This window comes from Pempheris klunzingeri, chromosome 2, assembly GCF_042242105.1.
Source record: "Pempheris klunzingeri isolate RE-2024b chromosome 2, fPemKlu1.hap1, whole genome shotgun sequence".
NCBI lineage: Eukaryota > Metazoa > Chordata > Actinopteri > Acropomatiformes > Pempheridae > Pempheris > Pempheris klunzingeri.
In genome coordinates this window covers 16,320,766-16,346,565 of record NC_092013.1, presented here as the reverse complement: position 1 = coordinate 16,346,565, position 25,800 = coordinate 16,320,766, and the positions used below count along the sequence as shown (strand labels likewise).

Here is a 25,800-nt window from a genome sequence, read left to right as displayed (position 1 = left end):
CCAGAACATGCTGACAAATCGACGCTCCCTGAAGAGGAGGTGCGATGTCGCGAAAACGGGACAATTTACTGTCAAAGTATCACGGATGGTAAAAGTGGAGGGCAACGTGAGCGGGTCTTTCCAGCGCCGATTACTTAGTAAATGAGAAAGGTGTACGTTTACGATGCCAAGACTGACCTCAGGGCCAACCTCTGCCGCTGACATCACTCCGCCTCACGGCTCGTCGCCTCCGCCTGGAGTCCCATCAAGGTCTGAGTCTCCCGCTGTGACCGTAGGCGATGCCTCATCACCATTCATTCTCAGGCAGGCACTCAGGACAAACACACACTCGCGCCGCTCCCTGGACAACTTTTTGAAGCGAAATAAAGCGTAATGATGACAGAAGAAAGCAGGGGCAAGCGAAGGAAGCAAGCCAACCCCAGGAGGAACCGAGGTAAGAGGAGTGCAGCGCCGGAAAGTTTAATAAGTTGGTAAATGATGCGGGCTGATGTTGCTGCGGCGGACACGAGCGAACCGCGTTTGGTTTTCTTCTCCACTTTGTTCAAGCACTTGTACCATCACAGCACCGTGGCCACATTCGTATGTAAGACGCACGTTTTCGCCTTCATGGCTCGTGATCGGCTCTCAGCGTAAATTGCAGGGATGAGATGTTAACTTTCGTCAGACTGGCAGCCACTGAGGTTATTCTACCCGTACACCTGGGCGAAGCCCTGAGGTGGACTGAAAGGTGCGAGAAAAAAAGCCCACAACCTGTAGCTGCACGCGTTTGGTGAAATCTCTTGACGCTTGTATATTTTATCCACCTGAAAATGTTATTTATTTAAGGCAATGGTAAAACAACGACTGCTCTTACTGGTGAAGCTGGAATCAGTTTGATTTAGTTATTTTAACATATTAAAACACATTTTTGTCAAACAGAGAGACCTCTTTAAGTCCTCTGTTGTGCTTTAGTGCGTCTCTCTCGTACATGTAGGCTGTAGTTCGGGTTTTCCTCTGTAAAGCTCTACTGCTCACAGACTCTCTGGGACATTGTTCCTCTTTATTCTGTTTACTGCTGTGCAGCACATTTTGCATCACATTTTCCCGAGTTTGGTATTGTTTTTATAATTAAAAAAACAATTAGTAAGTGGATATCAGCAGAGGTAATGAAAGAAAAACTGCGTATATGGGACTTAAAACTAATCTTCAAAATCTTACTTTTTTGTCAAATCTCTAAATCACTTGCATGATAAAAGAAAAATATACATAGATAGTGAAATAATAAAATATGTAAACACTGATGACACATTTTGCTATCTAGGTCTTCTGCCAGATATAAATGCTTTAAAATATAATGCATACCGTGTGCATAAAGAATTAATTGTGCTGCACATTTGACACGTTTTACTTTTCCGTACTTTTCATAGCTGTCAATCATCTTATCAGGAAATAGCGGAAAGCATCAGTTGACCGTTAAGCTTTAGATGATGTCAGTTGTCACTCTTTAACAGCGCTGAGAGAAACTCATAGGCCGCATGCTGGATTTATAGTTAAGACTTTACATGCATCAGGTTGTGCTTTGTTTGTTTGTGTGTGGCTCTGAACGCACAAACAGAGGTAAATATACACACACCTGTGCTGTGCATGCACACTTATATAAACATTTGTTCCTCTATCCCGCAGATGAGGACTGGAAATTTATGTTAGAATCAAATCTAACTTCCATAACACAAAACAGTGAACACTTCTCTGACCACATAAATTTAACTGTCTAAATAACCAAAATGTAAAGCTAAGCTAAAACCTAAATAAACCTAAGTTGTTTGAATACTAATGCGGTTTATGGGTGATGCACGCCAGCCAGTGTCCTGCAGCTGGCTCTGTGTTTAATTCAAAGTTGTTGGGTGATGCAGGGGAAGCCATGAGATGTCCTAAGCAAACCTCACTATTACCCCACGTGTAAACATAGTTGTAAAGCCATGAATTAAGTTGGTCACCCAGGTTTTTATGCCATCCCGCCATCCATGAGAGGATATTTTGCCTTCAAAAACACAATTATAGCACACACACACAAAAAAAAACATGCTTGACTTTCTCAAGGTATATGAAAGCCATTAAAAACTATGCAGGGTGCTTGTTTGTCTCTGATCTGACACACAACTGTCACAACCCTATTTGCTGCAAGGAGTCCGTTTACTTCTATAGTTTATTAGTTTGCTGTAAGTGTTTCCTCATTTTATTCAGAGAGGTGTGAAGCTCAGCAGTGTCACCAGGGTGAGATACCCTCCAGCCACTCAACGATAACGGGTACTTGTGTGTGTGTGCATGCGGACACACACACACATGCACACTGTCACCTTTGACTGTCACGTAGCAGTTTGTCGACCAACCGCACTCTGTTTCACAAGTCAGCACCATCACACTGCCGTGAAAGCTATCAGCACACTTACTGACAATGGCCTGTCACTTATCAGACCACCAGCAAAAACCGTCCAGTTCCTTTAAATCCTGCATTGACCTCAGAGGAGAGATAAACATCACCTCTGGTCAATCTCCAGTAAGTTTTCACAAGTAATGGCGAAATAAAGACATTTAAAACTAAATGTGAAAAAAAAGGGAAGCGATTCTAAATTGATATTTAGCTGAGAATCGGAAAATGTCACGTTGTAGACCAATATATCATATATCAATACATCAGTTTGGTCATAAGTTTGAGTTGCTTTTATACCGGCTGCACTATGAGTTGTTAGTGAATCTGCATGCATGCCTGTGCTGATGGCATGCTGACACATAGCGCATGTGTATGTCACACATGCATCAGTACATGTGAGGAGTCTGCGTGCTTGCTGCGTGTACATCCTCATGTCGGTGTAGAGGAGTGTGCTTTAAAGCTCTGTGCAGGATTTGGAATGTGCTGGGCTGGAGGCGGCTGTGTGAGCAGGGAGTTAAAGGTCCTTGATAAAACCAAATGAATTTGGCAGGCCCCACTCATAAGACAGCGATTTGGGGATCTTTTCCAAACCAGAAGAAAGAGAAAAACATAGGCTGACTTTTCTTCTCTCTCCAAGGCGCCTATTGATTATGTCTCTGTCTCCCCTAATAAAACTGTCAATGTTCACCAAACTTAGGCAACGTGACGATATTACTACTTTTCATTCCTGGCAGATTGAAAACAGTCCTGGGACAAAGGAAGGAAACATATCCATTTGAAATGGTGACTCGTATTTACTGGCTTTGAGTGAGAGATCTGAGTCTCACAGAGTGTGAATTCATTAGCTAAGCACTGATAGCATCCCCCCTTCTGGCCTTTTGACACAGTCAGTTAAATCAGTGATTTCTGACACCATGGGGTCCTTTGTCTTTTTCCTCACGGAGACAGATACTGGTGAAATAAGTCCCATAGTTATAATCATCTGTACTGTACTAACACCTTTTTGTTTGAGCCCAAAATCTCTAAAATTACAGGATGGTGTTTGAATAATAGAGGCGAGAGTTTTGAAATTTGTTGTCATTTATTTAAAGTCTTCTAGCTGTGTTATGTACAGGCTTTTCCTGGCGTCAAAACTCAGCAGGCATCTTCGCTAGAATGACAACCGCTCAAGTGATCAGACAGTCTTGAATCACATGTAGGATTGTGTTTTGTGAGCATAACAGACATACAACAAACATATTTAGTCCCATTGCCTTGTGTGTTGTGTTTTCTAAGTCTAAGTCTCTGAAAAACCTCACTCGGTTGTTGAGTTGATGTGCCTTTTTAAGAGAGAGCTTTCTCTCTCCCTGTTTCCCTCACTCCCTCTTTCTCATTTTTCTTCTTTTTTCAAGTGCCAATTTATTTAAACTCCTTTCCCCTTTTCTTCTTTCTCCTTCATTGATTTCCAAACCCCAGTCTTTGTATGCAGCTGGGGCCCAGCTGTGTGTCTGTGACTGTGTATGTGTGTGCATACATGTGTGTGTGTGTGTGTGTGTTTGTGTGGTTTCTTCTGGCACAGTGCTGCCACAGTGAGCATAGCACACTGTACACAAAGGACTTGAGCAGCAAAAAAGAGAGGGAAAAAGAGAAAGAGAGAATAGGGGGAAAACATTTGAACATTAAAGACTGACGCGCTTGTACTGTACAGAGTGGAGGGGCCGGGCCTTTTGGATCGGGCCTACTTTAACGGCAGATGTATCGGCGCTCAGGGATGAGGGGTGGGGAGAGCGAGACAGCAATGAAGAGCCCAGGCACCACAGTTTATTACCAGGACTCTTCAAGGGGCTCAGCTCAGGCGTCAGAACCAGCGGGTGGGAGGGACAGAGGAGGAAGAAAGGAGAGGCGGATGACAGAGGTGGGGAACTGATGGGGTTGACAGGGCTGGAGACAGCGAAAACAGTTCTTCGGCCTGAGAAGACAACACACGGAGGGGCGTGAGGGGTAGAGACAGGAGAGACGGGACAGGCGACAGAATGTGGGAAAACCTAAGTGTTTCCTCATTTGTTCCTTAATGTTCCCATAGCTCCAAGTGTCACAGCTTTCTTCCACCCAAACTCTGTGTGTTTGATGCCAGAACTGCACAGCAGTAATGGGGAATCCCTTGATTGAGTCCCTGTGGTATTTTTCACATGTTTATTCGATTATTGCTCATTCTGATGTAGCCAAAGCAGTCCCATGTCTTACTGTACATTCCTGCCGCGTGGCTGCCACGCTGTTGATCCACTCCAGGAGGAATTATTTGGAAAGTTTTGCATTGCCATTGCAGGATTAATACACACAGAGGGATTTTCCGCCATATTAGCTACTGCACGTGACTGTTTGGAGTTGTAGGATCTGTTTTGCCAAGATGCTGCAGCAAAATTTGCCTCTCTGCATATTGCAATACATACAAAATACACAATTTGACTTTTCAGTCCATGTGGACTGCTCACAGGAATTCCACTTTTATTCAAATCAGGATCTGATCCCTCAGTAGATGAAGGTCCAATCCAGTGTGGTCATCAGGAAGAGTTGAATTGTCCTAATAGACTAGAATAGCACAATGGTGAACACACAACTTCATGAAAACCTGACAGCTGAACGTTTGTCCAAGCATCTCACTCCTATTAAATGTAAGATCACACCAATAGCCGCAGAACTCATGAGGTGCGTATGCATAGGTTCTTGAGCATGCACTTTTCACATGTTAGCACTAACTTCTTCTCACTCATATGCAGGCATTTCTATTTTCGCATAAAAGGCATTTTATCTGATGGAGAAGGTTTACATAGTGTATAGGTTGATGCAGCAAATTGATCCCGTTTCATTTTTGACATATTCCATTTGCAGTGTTATTATAACATTCTTCGTCACTGCTTTGGCAAGACTCCTCACCATTAAGTCTATTTGTGGATCTTCCTTTTGTGCAGACAGCCTGGGTATTATGTGTTTGATACGCTGCACATGTTTGACAGAAGAAAGAGGTTAAAACTATCCAGATAGGCAGGCTCCGTGCACACAATTTATAGATATGTGCTGTTTTATCACACCTCAAATTAAATTTGGAAACCCTGCTTCAGCTGTCATGTATTACAAGGCCCAGATGGGTGGCAGAGAGAGAGAGGAGAGAGAAAGAAAAAAGAGACAGGGAGAGAGAGGAGAGCAGCCTGGCAGGCAGGCGGACCCTTTCAGCTAGCTGAGAGTGTGTCAGTATTTGCCAGCGAGGGAACCAGATATAACAGAGCAGCGTGGTGAAAGAGGGACAGTTTGATGTGTGGTGTGTATCAGCTAAGGAAAGGAGTCACGCGGGCTGGTTCAAGGAAGGAAGGAGTGTTTTTGGTTTCAGCAGTTTACCACTCTTTGGTTTTTAACTTTCTCCTCAACCCTGTCTTTCCTTTTTTGTTCTTGCTCTCTCCGAGTCCATTTTCTGTTATTGTTTTAACGTTTTAAAACCAAAAATTTGTGTTTCACTTTGTCTCATGCACATCTGTCCTTCCACTTACCATTAGCACAATAGACACCAACCACCGCAGCAAACTAAAAATATTGGATAAGTAGACCTTAATAGCTGTACTGAAAGAGAAATAATCAGTTAAAACGTTTTCATTCACTTTCTGATGACTGACAAACAAAGGGATCTTCTATTTTAAGACCAGAGCACGGGGCTAAATAGATGAAACATGCTTTACATGAATTAATAGCAGGAGGTCTACAGTAGGAGTGAGTGATATGGATAAATGTGTCTTTTACAATATACACAGTTTTATAATACAATACTAGTATATGTCACGACCTGGTAAATTTTCTGGAAAATCAATTAAATAATAATCAGACCAGGGCTGAAATTAGAGATTATTTCTAATAACAATTACTCTAAAAATCTTTTTTTGTTTTGTCAGTAAATAGTAAAAAACATCTGTTATAAGTTTGTCTGTTTCCAGTGTCGACTTCAAACTGCAACTTTTGTCCAATTGAGAGTCCAAAAGCCAGAGTCCAGAGAAACAGAGAAAAGAACCAAATCTTCACATTTGGAGACGCTGAGAGAACCAGAGAATGTTTGGCATTTTTGCCTGGTGAATGATGAAAGGACAAATAATTCATCCAATTTGTTGACGATTCATTTTCTGTTGATCAAGTAATCAGCTCTAAACTCTAAACTAAGCCGTGATGTCTCTCTTTGACTGATACAAAAGAGTAAATACCTGACCAACAGAGCTATATGATCACATTAATGTAAAAATCATTAAAAAAAATAAGCATTTCAGTAATGCTCATTGGTTTGTTTAAAGATTAAAGGCATCACCACTACACTATAAACAGTCTGGCTTAAGCTCGGATGGATAACAAAGGTACATCTTTTGTTATGTAATGCAACCTGTAATGTTACTTCTGTATGAACTGTGATCCCCATGATGATTAAAAAGGCGGGCAGGTCCACCCAGTCCACCATCATAAACTGTCTGCGAAGACGGGCTGGTACTGAGATCAGCCCAGGTGAGAAAAAAAAGTCAAACTTGGACTCAGAACAAGAAAGGAAAGGAGAGCTCAGTCAGCCAACTCCTCTTCCTCTCCGTCTCCCTGTACCTGTGATCACCTGGCACCACCACCTTCATCTGACCTGCACATCCCACTCTCTGTCCCACACACACACACACATGCGAGTGGATACAGTACACACACAGAGCTACCTGGGAGGGAGTAAACACATTCCACCATGAAGCGAACACGCTTCGCTGATTTTTACGCCCACCTGTAACAGTCAAGGCTTTAGGTCTTAGATATTACACACATCTCTATCTGTCTGACTCCCTGTGTCTCACTCCCTCACTCTATCTACGTTTCTTTTGCTGGCAACATCTCATTTCAGCATATGTCCACTTTGCCTCCAACAGATACAGTGAAGACGTCACCTCTGCAGAAGTTTCTCATAGGCAATGCATTTTTCCAATCATTCATTCAGTCAGTCACCCATTCAGTCACATATTGCATACATATTACAAAAAAGAGACCTCCTGGCTTCAAATGTAGTCTTTTTCAAGTCAGATGAACACAAACCACGCTGTTCAAAGCCCAACTCTTACTTCAGACAAAGCAAAGATGTTGATGTCTGCTAGAGTGTAATATTAGATCACTCATATTAATGTTTGGAGGCTCAGGTATGATAAAGAACAGGATCCATACACCGGAAGTGTTTTGTGTGAGAGAGGAAGCAGCGCAAATTAACTATCAGTGCGCACTGGTGCACTCCGTCACTTATCACCGTGTAACAATCTAACAGATAGTCTTATCTCATCTTTTAAAAATTATTTCTCATGGTATGTGACAGGTTATCATGTTTTTATGGCTATTGCAAAATTACAAGACTGGGGAGGGTTTTTAATTCAACAGGTCAGTCATTCATAAAGGAAAATAAACATCCAAGGAGAACAAAAAGCAATTTGAAGTTGTACAGAATCAGTTTTTCCTCGCTGGCTGTGTGGTCGACTTTAGTACCTCAGGGAAACAGTGTAGTTATGATCATACAGTGCACGCGTCCAGCATTGCAGGAGGGATGGAAGGGGAAGCAAGTCATGAGGCAGTCTGGCAGCATATCAGAGGGAGGTAACGTCATCTAAATGATACAAGTAATAGGTAGGTGTGAATATGTCCAGGCCTGATATTGGGACAGCGCTCAGAATTTCAGAAACAGACCTTTAAGGTTGACTTCACTGACTTCATTGTCACTTCTCTTTTTTCCTCCTCCGCAGATTTGCAGCTTTTTCTGGCTATCACGTTGTTGCCTTTCTTTCTTCCCTCCCTCCCTCCCTCTGTTTCTCTAATTGTTTCAGTGTTCTGTCTTCTCCCTCTTTCTCCTCTTTCTTTAACATCCTTTTCCTCTTTATCTCTTCTGTCCATGTGAAATACCTCTTATCCCTTTCACTCTTTTTCCATTTTTATCCATTCATTCCCACTCCTGCTTTCTTCCTCTCTCCTTCCATCTATCCATCCTCTGCTCCTCCCAGACTGGGACTCCCCGAGCCCTGTAGAGTCGCCATCATGCACCCCCCTCCCCTCCCCTCCCTGAGCGCCTCCCCTGTCCCACTGACACCACACGCTGCTCCCATCCCCCGAAAACCACTTCAAACAGCCAGCGCCATCAAAGCCCACAGTCAGTCAGCCAGGCAGCCAGTCAGCCAGCCAGCCAGCCTTCTGCTTCGACTTAAAATTACTGTCGTCCCAGTCGCAAGGCTGCTTTCCTCTTCTGATACACATCAAAGATCCTCTTAAACTCCCGAAGTTTGCTTTTTAAACCTTTCTTCTTGTTGAGTCTTTTTTATATACATTATTTCCCTGGTTGAGGTTTCACTCTCTCTCTCTGTCTCTGTCTCTCTCTCTCTCTCTCTGTCTCTCTGTCTCTCTCTCTTTCTCTCTCTCTTGCCATCATTTTTTTCTCCAACTGGGCCAGGTCAGTAATGACATGCACACACTCTCTTGTGCGGTTCTGCTGTCGTTGCATTTTTCTTCATGACTTTAATTAGTTTCTTTTTCAAGGCGTTGGTTCAGGCTTCACATGCACAGCACACACATACTCTTTCACACACACACACACACAAATACATCAAACTGTAAGTAAACTGAACTGATGCGTGTAAATTAAAATGCAATATGACTCATACAGCTTCCCAATCAGAACTGCATAGCCACAGAAAGACCAGTCTAATAGTGTTTGTGTGTGTGTGTGTGTGTGTGTGTGTGCTTCTCTTTTTTCTGCCCATGTGTCTTTATATGTGTTCAAAGTGCTCAAAGGGCAGAAAAAGTGACTAAAGAAAGCAGAGAGACGGGCAGGGAAAGAGAGAGAAGATGGTATTTGCAGGCATGTGAGGAAGGACTGGGAGAAAGACAGACAATAAAAACAGAGCGAGACGTTAGAAAGTCATCTTTTCTATGTTTCAAAGCCATGGAGGTCACATGTGGTCACTCGAAATGTTTCATTGTATTATCATCTCTTGGCTGGAGGATGTAATGTCAATATTGACCAGAGGATGGCGCTGCGTCTGTATGTTACCTAGGGGGGAACTGACTGCCAGGTCTCATCTACAGGCTGTGTCTATTAGAACATTTATTATCATTGAATAAAGTATATTTAGATACAGTTACATCCTGTTCTTTCTAATTTTGCTGATTGACTTGTGAGCTCAGCAGTGGAAAAGAATCTGTTGTCGTTGAAAGTGAAAGTGTAGATAGATAACAAGAACAAGTTTATTATTATTATTACTGTCAGTTGAAGTGGTGGTAAGAGCTGCAAAAATAGTCGATTTGATTGCTGCTGCTGTAACTACATGTGTAGTGAACGTCTTCACATAGTCTGCTCTGCTCTTTAATGTGTTAATGTGGGTTCTTCACAATTCCTGTATCTTGTGTTTTAAATCTACTTTGAGTGGTTAGATTAAGAGATTTTGGTTTTTAATGCAGCAAATTGTCCTTTTTAAGAACACCACATCACGCAAAACACCTCTTAACAGATCTTATATACAGATGTTTGAAGTAGACAAAGTCAGTGGGATACCATGAATATTTGTTTCACCCTCAAAACAAATCTCCCGTAGTAAGTAACTAAAAGCTGCAGCTCCAGTTGAACTAACCAAATCCCACATTGTATAGCTGTTAAGCTCAAAGAGAAGTTTTATTTAGCGTGCACCCCTATTAAAAAACTTCAGAACCTTTGTGCTCCGTCAGAGAATGTTTTAATATTCAAAAGGAGCCACTATTGTGTGGTTTCTTGCGCCAACGTACAAAATAAAGAGCCACATCAGAAAGCTGGAACAGTCCCTGAGCATTTTCATGTGTAAAGAAAAAAGAGGGAAAACAAATTTGGAGGGGGGAGACAGGGGTATTTATAGAGTAGTGTGAGAGTCTTTGCAATGACAGGAGCCTAATGAAGTGGAGTTTGGGTTTTGATTCACAGTGTGGTGAGTGCGTGGGTCCCTCTGTGACCGTAACTGCATTCCAGCACCGATCCCTTGCTATACGGAAACCAGCGCGGGCCACAGGAGGAAGCAAAGGGCCAACTCGAAATACCGAGTAACGAGTTCCTTCTCACCAACATCAGTCCTGCATCCAGTGCAGCAGATGCACACAGGGCACGATGGCTCTGACGGTGACAAGGCCTCGTGGCCCCACACACAGTATAGATGCAATAGTTAAATCAGTTTGTCACTGCTGGTGAGTCAATGACGTGGTAAATGAGTCAAATGACGCATGAAATTCAACATGAAATTGTAGGGAAGTCCAGAATGATATCAGCAGCGTTTCTTATTTTATCTTTGGCAGGTCAGTGGAAATTGTACTCTGTGTGGGAGTTTATTACAGATGTGTAGTGAGGAAGTGAGGAAAAGACCATGAATGAGAAAAGAGGGTGTAAATCATCTCAAGTGAAGTGAACAATGTGAATGTTCCTGATTAAAGCGGTGATAGGACACCTCCAAATTCGTAATCTGTTTTGTATTATGTTATCGTACAGAGAGGCCAACCGATATACAGTTATTCATGATTTTCTGGATATAAAATTGCTATATAATAAATGATCCAAAAGTAAGCTTCTTCTCTAGACTGTGTAACCATAGAGAATACCAGGTTAACTTACACAAGCTTTCCCACAAAGTTCAAACAATGGCACAAAAGCAAAAGGCCACACACATCGCTTTGAAGGTAAAGGCCGGTGTCAAACAAGGTTTTTTTTTATGTCACTGTGGTGGTCGACAGGACAGGTATACATGGTGGCAAACATGTAGGCAGCAGCATACAGGAAGCCTCCAAAGGAAGAACACAGGCAACCACAAAGGCTCTTTGCACACCTCTTCACTCACACCTTACCTCATTTCTGCAAAGAGAAAAATTGATTGTTGCATTTTTTGCGTGCAAATTGATTTTTCTGTTTGGTAAACAACCACTAGTCTCAGGTGTTAGTCTTTGTGTTGTTTTAGTAGCACTTGATGAGGTGATGAAGTAGCTTTTGACGGGAAAATGGCAGTAAACAACAGAGCAGACAGGCGAAAACCTGAGGCAGCACTTGTCATCGACAAAACATTTGAACCTAGTCGAATACCTTCAGAGAAGAAGCCATAAAAAAGAGACTGATGTGCTCATCCATTTTAACCCTCTGTGGTTTGTTCTGGTGATGAGCACACCCCCTGCAGTCAAGACGCTGCATCCTAAAAAGTTTACCCTATAGAGAGAGTCGACATTATAACATTGCCGCTTTAAGCTCTACCTGCGAGAAATGTAAAGCTATCACAGTTGACAGCTGCCTCCACAGGAACTTCAAAATTAATAGCTTTACATTTCTCGCAGGTAGAGCTTAAAGCGGTTTTGAAGTTCCTGTGGAGGCAGCTGTCAACTGTGAAAGTTAACATCATTATAGGCTACAAAAATATATCCTGGATGTCTAGAGTTAACTCGCCACAGTCTAAGAATACATAGCTCGGGTGGGAATCTACAAAAGGGTATGAAACTATACCCTGTGAGAGTGTTTCTCCTTCGTCGTCACACAGCCTCGCCATGCGCGTCTGTTTCTGCAGTTCAGCATACTGTACCTCCACATGAGTCACAGCTTTGTCACTCTTTCACCATCACGTATACGCACCTTTGTGGTGTGATTACTGCTGTAGGCCACAACTTATTTGGGACCCCTTTCCTGTCACTGTTCACTCTCACTACACCTTTTTATGCCTTTCTGACTCTCTGTGAAATGCACACCCAGACATGGTAGCACATGTAGCAAATGCTGTTTCACTGTCATGACATCTTTGTGCTTTGCGTTTTTAATCTCAATACAAAACACATTGGTAGAATACTCATGTGTTGGTCAAATGAAACCATTAAAAAAGCAGTGTCCTGCAGTCATACAGAGTCATACAGTGAATTCACACATACACTGCTGTATTTAGAGAATGGCAAAGCTAAGCAAAGATGTGCAGCACGCATGGGTAAAGTGCAAATACGAGTAGGAGGAGATTAGGCCTATCAGATGTAAAAAAGAAAAAAAAAGCTTTGTTTAGGATTGACGGTGAAAGATAAAGACAATTGCAGAGAAGTTATCCTCTCAGTTTCATCATGAGGTAGACTCTCTTGCCCTGAAGCTTGCGGACTGTACAGTAAGTCACAGCTTCTTTATTTGTTTGGTGTTGTTGCTGTTTGTTATTTCGGCTTATTTGCTGTTCCATTAATCTCTCTGTCTTTTGAAGTCACATGAGACCAGGTTTCTACTAAGCAGATGTGGCTCAGTGTTTTGTGCAGTGATGTGACATGTAGATAGAGAATAACAGATCAGTACTTCTGATCTCAATCAATTTTCAGATGCCCGGGTTCTTTCAGAGCAGCTCCATACGGCACCACAGCATGTTAGAGTCACAGTCTTGGGGGCTGTGCTTTGATTCACAGAAGCTCCTCTGAAATCGTACTGAGAACTCGTATGTGAATAATGAAACTAACGCCAGCACCCAGTAACAGTAAAAGCGCAACTCGGTGACAAATCAGCTTTGTGAGTGGTATCAGTGAATGGCTCAGTGGCTTTGAAGCTAATAAAACGCCAAAAGGGTTTCTGTTTTTGTGTCACAGGGGCCCTAATTGAACAGGATCATTAAAAACTACGCTGAGCAAAGGCAAAATAGTTTCAATACGGTGTTTGTTGTCAATTTAAAGATCTCCTCTTAGTGTGCAGAAATTTTCTGCCATTAGGCGCCTCTGTCTTTGCAGAGCCTTAATCAATGTGGAAATTAGCTTGGTGTTTATTTCTCGAGCTGATTGTTCTTTGCGCCTCTGTGCCTTTCAAAGTGCAGATGTTGCCCGTCGGCTGCACATTCTGTGGTGGTGGTTTAAATGCTCTGACAGGGTGGTGTCTCCTAATGAGCGGGACATCTAAAGGCACAGAGCCGTGACTTTGCTGCTGTGGCACCGCACAGGCTTTAAGTTTTCTATCTCTAACTGCAATTCACAGAGTATAGCGTACACACACACACATACAGAGTTATTGTCATGTATTTCTTGGCGGGGTTTGATCATGCTTTAGTCCTCTGCAGCAGCAGGCCAGTCTTGATCTCCATTTGTACCCACAATACAAGTTGTGTTTGTTTGTGTGTCTGTGTTTCTCTATACCCTAGTTTGTTGGATGTGTGTGTGTGTGTGTGTGTGTGTGTGTGCGCGCACTGAGGGAATTTCCCTCTGTAGTGTGTTTTTCACAGTTCGACATCAGTTGGAGGATTTGTGTCAGGGACAGTTTGACACTGTTGCTTTCAGTCTCTTTCACTCTTTTTCTTCTCTAATTCCGTATTCCTCAGTTCTTCTTTTCTCTCTCCATCACTCTTCTTTCTCACTTTCTCGCTCTCAACATAGTTAACACTCCGTGCAGTGCACTTCATGCACCGGTTTCCCTGCACCTTTATGTCACTCTTAGATAGATACACACACACACACACACACACACACACACACACACACACACACACAGCACTGTATACCAAACACATTACAAGAATGCATAATCACATACTGCACCACACTTCAGCATCTCTTCCTCCACACTAATATGACCTTTACAATCCCCATCACAGTGTCACAGTTTCGGTCTCCTTTATTCTCGCCAGCAGCCATTTACAGACTTTTTTCTTGTGGCTTGTTGCCAGCTAGCATAGAAATGACTGTAATCAATTGAACTAGAACTTGAGTTAGACTTTCATATCAATCTGTTTGTGGTTATTTTCACCATCATTAGACAAGAATGTTTGAACTTCCTCTTCTCTGGCCACAGAAATGCAATAAAAGTTCAGCAAAACATCACATTACCACCATTCCAATTGGTTAACATGTAATTTAGAGCATTTAATCCTCAATTTGCTGTCATGATTATAATCTGTAAAACATTTGGATACATTGAAATTAAGAGTTGCATTTCAAAATGAGACAGCCACCAAGAGGAAAAATCAGCACCAAGTTTCCTGTGAAGTCAGTTAAACTAATTTTTGAATATTATTGTTATCACACATGGTCCTATGATCTTGCAAACTGACAGCATTTTGAAATGGCATCTTCTTTTATCAGCTTTCTTTTCTAGCAGAACATGTGTAGAAATGTATTTGGTGTATTTCTTTTTTTTTTTACCTCTCAGTGTTGTTAGAGCAGGTCAGACCAAACCAGAGCAGGCCAGGGTGTCAAAGTCAGGGGGAGCCATCACCCTGAGTGATAGAGAGAGCGTAAGTTGCTGCTGAGATGAGGGAAATCAGGTGGGAGGTGTTTGTTCTTGGTTGCGGTCCTCCCCTGACTCATCGTACGAATGTCAGTCAGCAGGTATGAATAGGAGCTGCCACAGTGAGAATCTTTGTAAATAGCAGGTATGATTTCTGCCACATATTTTAAGAGAGGCCGTCGTCGTCAACATGAGTGCGCTCTGCAGATGGATATGGATTTACCTTCGCTCTGAACTGCTCTCATAGGTACTGTAAAATGGCAATGCACACATCTTCCTGCACTTTTGTTGTTTAGCGTGTGGTGTCTGTGACCCTCATGTGGTTATTTATTGAGTTCAAAATTGCAAGTGTTGACTTTCTTGTGAAATCTGTGAAAGGTGGATGCATTAGTTTTATTGTTAACTGAAACCAAATACTTTTAAAGTAAGATTTGAAATGTCTTTTTAATATCAGCAGGAGTTCTGTGAGATGTTTGTTTATGCGTCAGTGTAGTAGTTAGTTGACTAGTTTACTGCTTCCTTTTACTGTTTCTGACAGTTTTACCAACTACATTTTGTGCTGTATTAAATTATATATTATATGTATTAAATCATGTTGGCATGGGAACCATTATGTCATATAGAGAGTAATTAATTTCTTCTGTGTAGCTGGCGAACCTTTGATCGATATGAAAACTATAAAAACTGATGACATAAGAAAATGACCTTAAAAAAATGCAAAAGTGTATGTAAGTTCTAAAACTAGACATGGAAAATATAGAAAATATGTACAGGACTTGATTTTATTTCCATTCCATATCTAAAGGTAATTTTAATGATCTGCATATGGTGCGTGTTTAATAATGGGGCTAATTTTGGGTAAATCATAAAAGCTGTACTTTTAATTCAGTGCTTCTAAGACGGTTAAGAAGTGTATCAGACAGACGTCTATTTGTTCTCAGTTTGATTGTTGCTCAAAGTTTATTTCCATCTGTTAATAAAATGCCTTAAACTGATATTTGCTAAAAAACCTATTTACCGGGTTGCTGCTATCTCATGTGAGAAATGAAAATCTAGTAAATATCAGTGATTATCTTTCGTTGTTCCGGCTTTTATGTGACAATCTTGAACTGTAAAAATCAACAGAACGGTAACAATTACGCTGTGCTGTAAATTGGGCCTGGCCTTGTTTGTTGCCATTTAAAACCAAAAGAAACAAACAAGGTAATTTCTAGGTAATTGTTGCGTGTTTACCATTTAGCCACATAATTACTAAGTCAATACCAGATCACATGTGTGCATCGTAAAATAAACTGCTGCTTAGCGTGTTGCTGTACAGTAGATGCCCTGTGGCATATAAACAGTGCAGAATAAGACCAGCACTAAAACTATCTCTGCGCTGGTGCAAGCCAGTGCAAAAGACATGCCGAGAAGATTTGTTTCTTTATCTTATGTGACTTTTGTTGGTGTGGTTTATATTTCAGTGTGGTTGTATAAATATTCAGCCTTTCCGTGTCACACGCACATGTGCTTGTGATTGATCTGTCTCCATATGGCTTTGGAAAACTGATTAAACTATGTAAATAATCAAAGAACTACTGAAGGTCATTATTTTTTAGGCTTCAGAATCACAAGCCCACAGATAACAAGAACAGTGGTGTGTCCTCTCACGGTAAAATTCTGTATTTGTGACTGGTGTCCCAGGATAAAAAAGTAGACGCCTTTCTAGCAGGCACATCATCAAACTTTCAGATGTTCAGTGACTGTCAAGCAGAGAAAGCGACAGACAGATTAAAATAGTGCTGCAGTGTTTGATCTGAACACACTGTTGTTGTCAAGCCATCAGAAACAGTCCCCAGAAGACCGACTGATCGACATTGTCAAGCATGATGCAGCACAGTTCAGTTAACACTCTCTGGATATGAGTCATGTTCTTCCCACGCACACTACAATGCATGTAAAATAGCTGGGGACTGTTTTCTACTGCGCTGCGCTGAGTGTTATTTTGTGCTCAGTGTCTTCCAGCAAATTACACATTCTTAAAACTCTTGCACATTGAATTAATTCATCACTCTTAAGCTCCTTTGTACCTTGACAAACAATCTCTACTTGCAGACAATCCCAAACCTCCTGTGCTGTTCAAAGATTTTAATGTCTTGTTCCAAAAAAAAAAAAAAATCTATCTGAAGGATGCAATCGCTATCCAAATAAATAAATCAACGGGCCAGATAATGAAAGCCATCCCAGCGCAGTGCCGCTTTAATGACAGCACATATAGGCTCAGTGTCACTCACTGTCATGGGAGAGAAAATTAGAGCCAATTTCAAGCTAATCCAGACCAGATTTTGCTCTTTTTGAGCCCAGCAGTATGTCCTGTCATCCCAGGAAACTCCTGCAGGGCTGATAGGTCGGCCTCAACTACATCATATAACTTCATAGCTGTCTGTCGTAGGGAGGCCATTTCATGACCAATTTCACCCCCCCACTTAAGAGCAAGTCATTCCTCACCATGTTTGTAGAGCTGCACGGCATGGAGCAGGGGCCTGGGTGACTGGCCTCGGGTGAATCAGAGCTTTGCATAAGCTCACTCTTTGCAGGGGTGTAATGAAGCCGGGGAAGGACATACAGCTCGGTGATATAAACAGATACACATGTAGGTGTTACATTTTGAGATTAGCTAACATACTCATCAGCAGAATGTGAGTAAATGGCACAGGCGCAGTTTTAAGTGTGTGTTTGTAATTGCAGGCCGCCCCCTCAGCAGCACAGGTCTCCCCCTTTTGCTCTTTCAGTAACAGAGTGAGTGTGTGTGTGTTATCTGTGTGTGTTTGTGTTTTCTAGATGTAAAGTTGACGGTGTAGATTTGCTAAAATGTCTCCCCCAATGTACAGGCTCTGGCCTTTGTCACTGTGAGCTGCAGGGCGTAACTGAATGTGTCGAGGAGTTGAAAGCAAAACCTCATCAATTATTGTGTTCACCAGCACCAGAGTGTAGTTGGAACGGCTCAAACAAAAATGAAAATCTCTCAAGAGTGACTGAGAGTTGTTTTGACAGCTTAATGAATAAACTTTGTTTGTGTTTGGTGAAATTTAATGAGCTGCGAAACCTTATTCTCACTCTCAAGGCCAAAGAAGAAAATTTATTTAAAACTAATAAGAAGCATGACGATGTTGTAGTGTGACCTTCATCAGACACTGATCAGAAATTGTATTTTCACAACAACACAAAGGGAAGAATTGGCCCACTATGTTGGCACAATCCACCCCCCCACCCCCCCTTAACAATGGTCTGGCTTTCTCTGATGATACATTTCAAAGGCACTGGCAAAGAGTCTATTTGTGTTCTTAAATGGTCATTACTTGGTTGTGATTAGATATTGCCAATCAGTGAGAGGAAAACAGAGAGTCCTCAAAAAAAGCCTTGGAAATAAGAGCCTACAGCTGAAATCCCAGGCATGTGTTTGTGATTGTCATTTATTGTCTTTGCCATGGGAAAAAGTAATGCGCCTTTCCAGTTTTGCAGCAGTCTGGGCACTGAGGGTACACTTTTAAATTACAATATGTTATTTATCTTTTCTTATTACTACTGCACTATATCCCTGCCACAAGTCGCATGTGCTACAACGATGAATTCACATATAAAAACAGATTTTTCTTCAGTCAAATAGTGTTCTTCAAGAGCTATCCCGCATGTAAGCAATATTAGTTTAAATAACATTTCACCACTTGAGCATTTTCGATTGAAGATTAATTCTAAAAATCTGTGTTTGACAAACAGTAGGTTTAAATATTGTGATTAAATGATTAACATTAAAGCAAGCTGCATTTTATTGGATTAAATAATGATGACCGTCTCTTATCAGTCATCTCTTTGATTAAATTCATGCATTTTTATTGGTCCATTTTTTTATTTTTTATTTTTAGTTTTAAGAATGAAAGTCATATTTCACTCTCAGTATCGGCGGAGTAAAACTATGTCTTTAACAATCTCTGGAAATTACACTGAAATTGATTAGAAGTGACTAGTTATATTTCATATTTATGTGTCTGAGGTTTTATACTGTGGAGAAAGCTCAGTGAAATATTTGAATGTATTTAGTTTCTGGTCGGGACCCTCGTTTTACAGTTCTGGATCTCCTTTGCAGAAATGTGTGTGTTGCACGCTGAGCATGTCTGCTTGTATTGATCATAATCCACACATCAAACCACACAAAGCCATATAAAATATGTCCTGATAAGAAACACATTGAACAACTTAACATGAGGACAATTTCATTCCTCTTGCTTACAGAAACACACACAAATAGAAAAACTAAAACATTTAATAACACTTCAAACAACCTGTAAGATATCGTTTACAAATTACAAAACAGTTTTGAGTTTCTGGTTGTGTTTGGTTTCAGTTCCTGATACGTTCTTTAAAATTATGTAGCTTTGTCTCTGCTTTGTTTTAGTCATAATGTACAGCTCAACCAGCCCAATACTGTCTGAAATGACTTTTCTATTTTGAGTCATTTAAAAATAATAAATATATTATTTGGGCGCCACAACATAATGATTGGCATCACATTTGATGTAGATTAAAGACCTGTATTCTTTGCATTTGACTTTTAACATTTAAAGATTTCCATTTAAAGTTTTGTCCCTTTTTTTTTTCTCCCTTTCTCACAGTGGATTCTGAGCAGGTCAGTTCACTGGGGTCTGAGGGGGAGGATGAGGTTGGCCTGTGGAGCCTGGACCCCCAGGACTGCCAGGAGAGCCTGGACAAGACGAGCCTGACGCCGAGTGAGGGGACGGAGGAGCCTGGCAGCCCTGCTCGCTCCATGCGGCCGCACAGCCTCAGCCCAGGCAGCAGGAACTGCTGGGGGCAGGTGGAGCCAGAGGCCGAGGCCGCAGAGGATGCCACCACTGCATCTGCCATGGACAGGGAGGGAGACCAGGAGCCACTGAGGATGTACTGTAAGTTATAAACTACAGCTTGTCTTGTTCCAAAAGCATTTTGCTATTTTATGTGATACCCTTATTTTTCTGCATTTGCGAAGAATGAAGGCCTGGCCAGTAAAGCGGCAGAGCTGTGTAAACATATAAACATATGTACAGTATGAGAGCGGTGTGTAGGACACTACTGTATGTGTAAAGAAGTTTACAGTGTTGTCTGATGCAAGACACCTCCAGTCTCATGATGCTGCCCAGAGCCCTCTAGATACACCTTCATATCAGCTCCTTGTGAAACCATGCCTTCCCTACAAGCTGTTCCTTTTTTTCGTTCCTCTCTTTGAAAAGGCAGCCTTCTGAAAGCATGACAAAAGAAGTCATCCCACACAATGTCACAATATTTCCATGCATCAAAGAGGTGACGTTAGGGTACTGAAATCAGCACTGCGCGACGTGAGGCTTTCCCTTTTATTTAGGAGAGATCAAAGGCTCACGCGGCTTGCCTACTAACAATCACTTAGCTCCCTCGCCTCGTGTGATTTGGCCTTGCCTGATGAAGGCAAAGCTGAGTTTTTACAACACTCAACCGCACAGGCTCTTCCCTTCACCACATAAAAAACAGCTCAAAATATGCCAACATCTGCAAACATTTGAAAAATCTTCCTCAAAGTCGCTGTAAGCTGGCTTGATTCATGATAGGAGGCGCCCTCTCTTCTTCATGAGGTTTTCTCTCTCTCAGCCTTCTTGTCGCTGCACTCGAGGGCACGAAAGAATTCTAGTTTCGTATCTGACCAGCGAGGTCTCTGAATATGCTGTTTTATCTGTCAGTCTTCAAGTAAACAATTTAGTTGCATTAGGTTCAGTTGCACAGTGTCACTTTGCAGTTTATCCCCACCCCCCCATACACACACACATTTACACATATGAATATATGTAGAAGGGTTGTGCACTCACACAAACCCGAGCAAAACCTCTTTCATGAATTTTTTTATCAGTGTGGTTCAGCCACACTGATGCACACACTGGCAACAACGCTGACCAGTGTTAAAAATGTTGAACTCAAAAGGCTTTTAGACAAACCAGCTCTTGGAGAGGTCACGTAGGAATGCCCTACATGAATCTGCATAATAAAGGGATATGTTTATGCTCCTTTGTGCAGTGTGTGACACTTTTCTGAGCCTGTTTTTGTTGTCTGCATTGTATTGGTTGTCACAATAAGGCTTTTATGCTCTTTATGCTGTCTTCTCGGGCAGGATTTTTACTTCAGCGAGAGTTTTACCCCTTTAAATAAAAGAAAAAAAAGAATCTTTGAGGAATACAAATATTTTCCTGCAAATGTCACTAATAAGGCTGAGTGTTTTTATTCAGTCTCATGTAAAAAACTAACCTGCTTAACTGCCTAAGCACATTTCTTTTTATGGATACTTCAGTGTCTCTGTATCTTTTTCTCTGTTCCCAGATAAGAACTCAGACTCCCAGAATGCCTTTGAGGACCTGGCCCACTATGAATTTCTGGCCCAGTTGAGGAAGGCCTCTACCTCAGCCAGTCTCTTGGACCATCTGAACCACAATGGCACGTCAGCCGTGTACCAACCGGGCGGCAGGCACGATGAGCTGCCACCTGCCATCTGGTCACCAGGAGCTCAGCACTGCTCACCTGAGGGAGCAGGTAGAGTGACACTAAAGAGAAAATCAACAAATCTGAAATTGGTGCTCTTGAGCCAAGCAGTGTGTTGTTACTTCTGATGAGCTGATGGTAAATAGCAGTGATATTGGACATATCAGATTGTTTATGCAAATGTTATTCTGAGAAAACTGAACACACTGTTGTCTCATAACGGCTTATCGACCACTAATAGTTTAACTAAGAGCCTTCGTCAGGCTTTTACACAGCCATGTTCAAGCCATTCATGCATGTAGCAGTACGACACTACTTTGCTAGTTTTTCAACATTTATTTCAAAAATGTCAACTTTATATAGCAGGTTGTGTCATAGTCTACCAGTTTATTGAGTTAAATATAACAATATAACATAAAGAATAACTTGAATGGATCAAATAAAAAACATTAGGTTCAAATAATATTGCATATACCAAGTAACATGTATTTTGAGGAAAGTATGCAACATACTAAAGGCTTTCTTGTCTGTACCAAGATCATTTGAATCATTGCTGTGATCTGTGAGTCTGAGGACATAATAGTACACCTCCCTCATTTTGCACAGTAACAGTGTTACATGAGCACAGGCGTTCAGGTAGTATGTGACCTCATCCATACAGTTCAGTGTGTAACCTGTGATAATAAAGGCAGATCCCTGTAGGTTTACTTCTCAAAAGGTTGTTCCAAATGGATTTTCTTTATGAATTTAGCTTCCTGTTGTTGTATTTAAGTGCAATGTCAGAGAGAATGTGGATGTTGCTCTATATGTTTGGTGGACCTGTGATATGCTAGCCCTGCATCTTGTTCACTGCATGCTGGGATAGGCTCCAGCCCCTGTGACCATGAACAGAACAAGTTAAGATAAAGAAAAATGGACAGATGAATGGATGGATATATTAAATGAATGTGTGAACATTTCCATGGTGGGTTTAAAACGTCACCTGTCTCTGGACTCCAGATGCAGCGAGGACCCAGCAGGCCTGTCCATTCTGCCACAGGATGTATCAGCGAGGAGCCTCACTGAGGGACCACATCAAGTACTGTCAGGAGAGGGAGGGGAGCCACATGGCCTGTCCGCTCTGTGGATACACTGCCACCCTTAGGGCACAGATGGAGCGGCACTTGGCACTTCACAACCAAGTGCAGGACAAGGTGAGACATGCAAAGACAGCAGGAGCAACTTTCACAACTGCTATGATGCCAAAATGTCCCCTCTGTATTGTGTGATATGATTATAGAGTGTTATAAGGTTAACGTTGTGTTGATGAAGCGGGCAATAACACATAAAATTGATAACAATGTCCTGTCATCCTAGAGTGCCATCTCTTTGGATCAAGCCATGGAGACGAGGAAATTCAAATGTCTGCAGTGTGGGAAAGCATTCAAGTACAAACACCACCTCAAAGAGCATCTCCGCATCCACAGCGGTGAGACAAAATAACATCATAACAGTTGTGCTTACCCACCAATTTGCTATTGTTTCCACTGTATCACCAACCCGTACTTATCGTGCCTGTTGTATGAAATTATACCTAATTTGATGTGTTGACAAAAAAAAAAATGAGTTAAAATAAGTCATGACATGACAAGAGGATTTTAAAAAATGTGAAAAGATCAAAAACAAGTTGAAAGTATTTTTAACCTACTCTCGTTGTCTTCTGACTAACATATCCGGTGTTTGTGTCATCCTTTAGGTGAGAAACCTTATGAGTGCTCCAACTGCAAGAAACGTTTCTCTCACTCTGGCTCCTACAGCTCCCATCTAAGCAGCAAAAAGTGCCTGAGTGGCGGAGGAAATGGAGGTGGGAACACAGGGGGAGCCAGCGGTGCTTTTAATGGACATAGCCACAGCTCCTACCACCATTCATTTCCAACGTCTCCCTCTGCAGGCGGGGGGAGAAACAGTAACGACAAGGGCTCTCCGATGGCTTCCCAAGATAATACCAGGCCTCTGGTTCTAGCCTCAGAGGATGCCCACCAGCTCTCACTGCAGGACCCCAACCACAACCCCACAGGCTTCCCCAGAGCTTCAGACCTGGCTCGACTTTGGGACCCCTCGGCAGAGCTCTCTCTGAGGGCCAGTATACTGAAAGGGACCACCCTGCTGCCTTATCTGCACTCTGGGACCAAGTTTGAGCAGATGCTGCAGGAGATGCTTCACAGGGAGGCGAAGAAAGACGAGGAGAAGGACAGAGGAGGAGGGGCTGCAATGGAGGAAAGGAAGGTGATCTACAACGGAGGAGAGCCTGACAGGAAGGCGTCGCCTGACAGGAGAAGGGAGGCAGTGAGGTCAGGTGAAGGGGAGCGAGGCGTGTCTGGGGTGACGTGTCGCTGGTGCTCCCAGCTTTTCCCCAACGTGGCGGTGCTCCTACAGCACGAGCGCTACCTCTGTAAGATGAACCGAGACGCAGTGGAGGTGCCAGAGGGTCTTCGGAGCAAAGACCACCCATCACCACCTCTGTTCTTCCCCAGATCTGCTCTTCTTCAGGCGGAGAACAGCAAACCGAGTGAAGCAACCAACGGCCTCTCTGGAAACAAATCACCATTACAGAAGCCCAGCTGGCACTCCGTACCGCAGCAGCTTTTGGTCGCAATGCACTCTCCACCACAGCCCCACCATGATGCCCTGTCGTCACGAGCGTACTGGTCCAGCCAGGAAAAGGGAAGCCCAAGCCAACCAATCAACCGCTCCCCAGAGCTGTCATCACCCCGAGCCAGACGGAGAGTTCCCTCCTCAGGATTTGGTTCTCCGGTCTGCCTCGACCTCACCAGCTGTCCTCTTGAACTCTCCTCTCCTCAGAACCAGCCCAGCAGCCCCTGGTCACAGAATGAACCCCTGGACCTCTCCCTGCCCAAGCAGCTCTCAGACCAAGAGGGGAGAAACAAAACTGGAAACAGCAACTCAGCCAGAGGAGAGAGGCGAGAGCTCGGGCCCCAGCAGCTCAAGAGACCAAGTCCTACTTCACATCCAGCCCTTCACCCCTACCCGGTCTACAGCGGGGCCGGAGTTTCTGTGTTTCCAGGTGCCTTGTACAACGGATTTCCTATCTTCAACCAGTCTGGTTTAGGGCTTTCAGGACATGATGGCATCACAGCGATTCCCTTCAGCCAGCCGCCTAGTAGCCCTGGGTTCCTCTCACCTATGGCTTACATGATGGAAGCAGACGCAGAGGCGACGCTGAAAAAGATCCACCAGGAGAGACAAGCTCTCATGGTAAGTAAGGCCTCTTTGTCAGGTTTGCTTAAAGAATTATGTGTAATTAGAGAGAAGAATTTGTAAATTTGTCAAATGTACATAATTTAGTTTAGTTCAGTTAAGTTATAGTGATGTTCGTGTTTTGTCCACAGGGTGAGGTGTTGAGCCGTGGAGGTCTGGACTACCTGTCTCTGATGGACGAAGGACTGGAGGGAGAAGGAGGGCCGGGGAGGAAGAGACTGAAGAAGACAGACGAGGGGCTTTATGCTTGTGACATTTGTGAAAAAACCTTTCAGAAGAGCAGCTCTCTGCTCCGACACAAATACGAGCACACAGGTCCGTAGCTTCTGCACAGTCTGCAAAAACACTTATGTGTCCTATTGTTTAGAGATCACTAGAATATTTGTTAAGAATATTTATGTGAATAGTTTGGGAAATGTGCTCATTTGATTTCTTACTATAAGTTAGATGGGCAGATCAATACGGCTCTTATATTTTCATAAAACCAGCATAAAGACTATTAACAAAGGGAAACAATTAGCCTGACTCTGTTCAAAGATAACACACTGATATAAGGTGTTAATTGATGAGCTTTAGAGCTTTCAAAAGATTTAAGTTGGTTAAGTCTTAAATGTCTTTATGTCTTGAAAATTAAAGATTGCTCTTTTTTTTATATAGGATATTAAAAATAATTTCTCTGTCTTCATTACAGGCAAACGCCCTCATGAGTGCAAGACATGCAACAAGGCCTTCAAGCATAAACACCATCTGATTGAGCACAGCCGGCTGCACTCTGGAGAGAAACCGTATCAGTGTGACAAGTGTGGCAAACGCTTCTCTCATTCCGGCTCGTACTCCCAGCACATGAACCACCGCTACGCTTACTGCAGCAAAGACCAGGATCCAGACCAAGACCACGAGGAGATGCCCCTCACCCCCGGCGCGGGCAACAATCTGGAGGGTCGCCTCGCTGACGAGACCCCTCTGTCCATGGAGGACGCCCAGACCCTGCACTCCTTCCTCAGTGATTCCAGTCTGGATGGAACAGCAGAGGCCCTCAAGGAGGAGGAGGAAGAGCTAGAAGATAAAGCGGCGGGAGGCAGCGATGGTCACGTGGAAGACGCACGCGTGGGTTTGTCAGGGGCTGCAGAGGAGCTGGGAGGAAGCCCCATCCAAGTATCACCCAGAGCGGAGAATGGAGTGCAAAATGAGAGAAACAGTTACGATGTTGGAAACCATATTGAAGAGGCGGAGAGAGAATTGTGGGACCGAGACACCGAGGACCAGAATGGAGACTTGGACAAATGTGAACTGAGCCTGGATATCACAGATTTACCCAGAATAAAAACTTAAGGTGACTTTAAGAAGCCATTACAATGCGCGC

The 25,800-nt window shown here is 42.8% G+C and overlaps 1 protein-coding gene across 1 annotated transcript; it reads left to right on the top strand.

Moving 5' to 3' along the window:
- The first annotated feature begins 372 nt into the window (after positions 1-372).
- Positions 373-25,769, top strand: LOC139218267 (zinc finger E-box-binding homeobox 2-like). The gene is made up of 8 exons (XM_070849834.1): positions 373-433; positions 19,298-19,585; positions 21,021-21,230; positions 22,179-22,372; positions 22,536-22,647; positions 22,915-24,434; positions 24,569-24,752; positions 25,129-25,769. Exons 1-8 carry the CDS (start codon positions 373-375, stop codon positions 25,767-25,769), a joined length of 3,210 nt encoding a protein of 1,069 aa, XP_070705935.1.
- Positions 25,770-25,800: the final 31 nt, after the last annotated feature.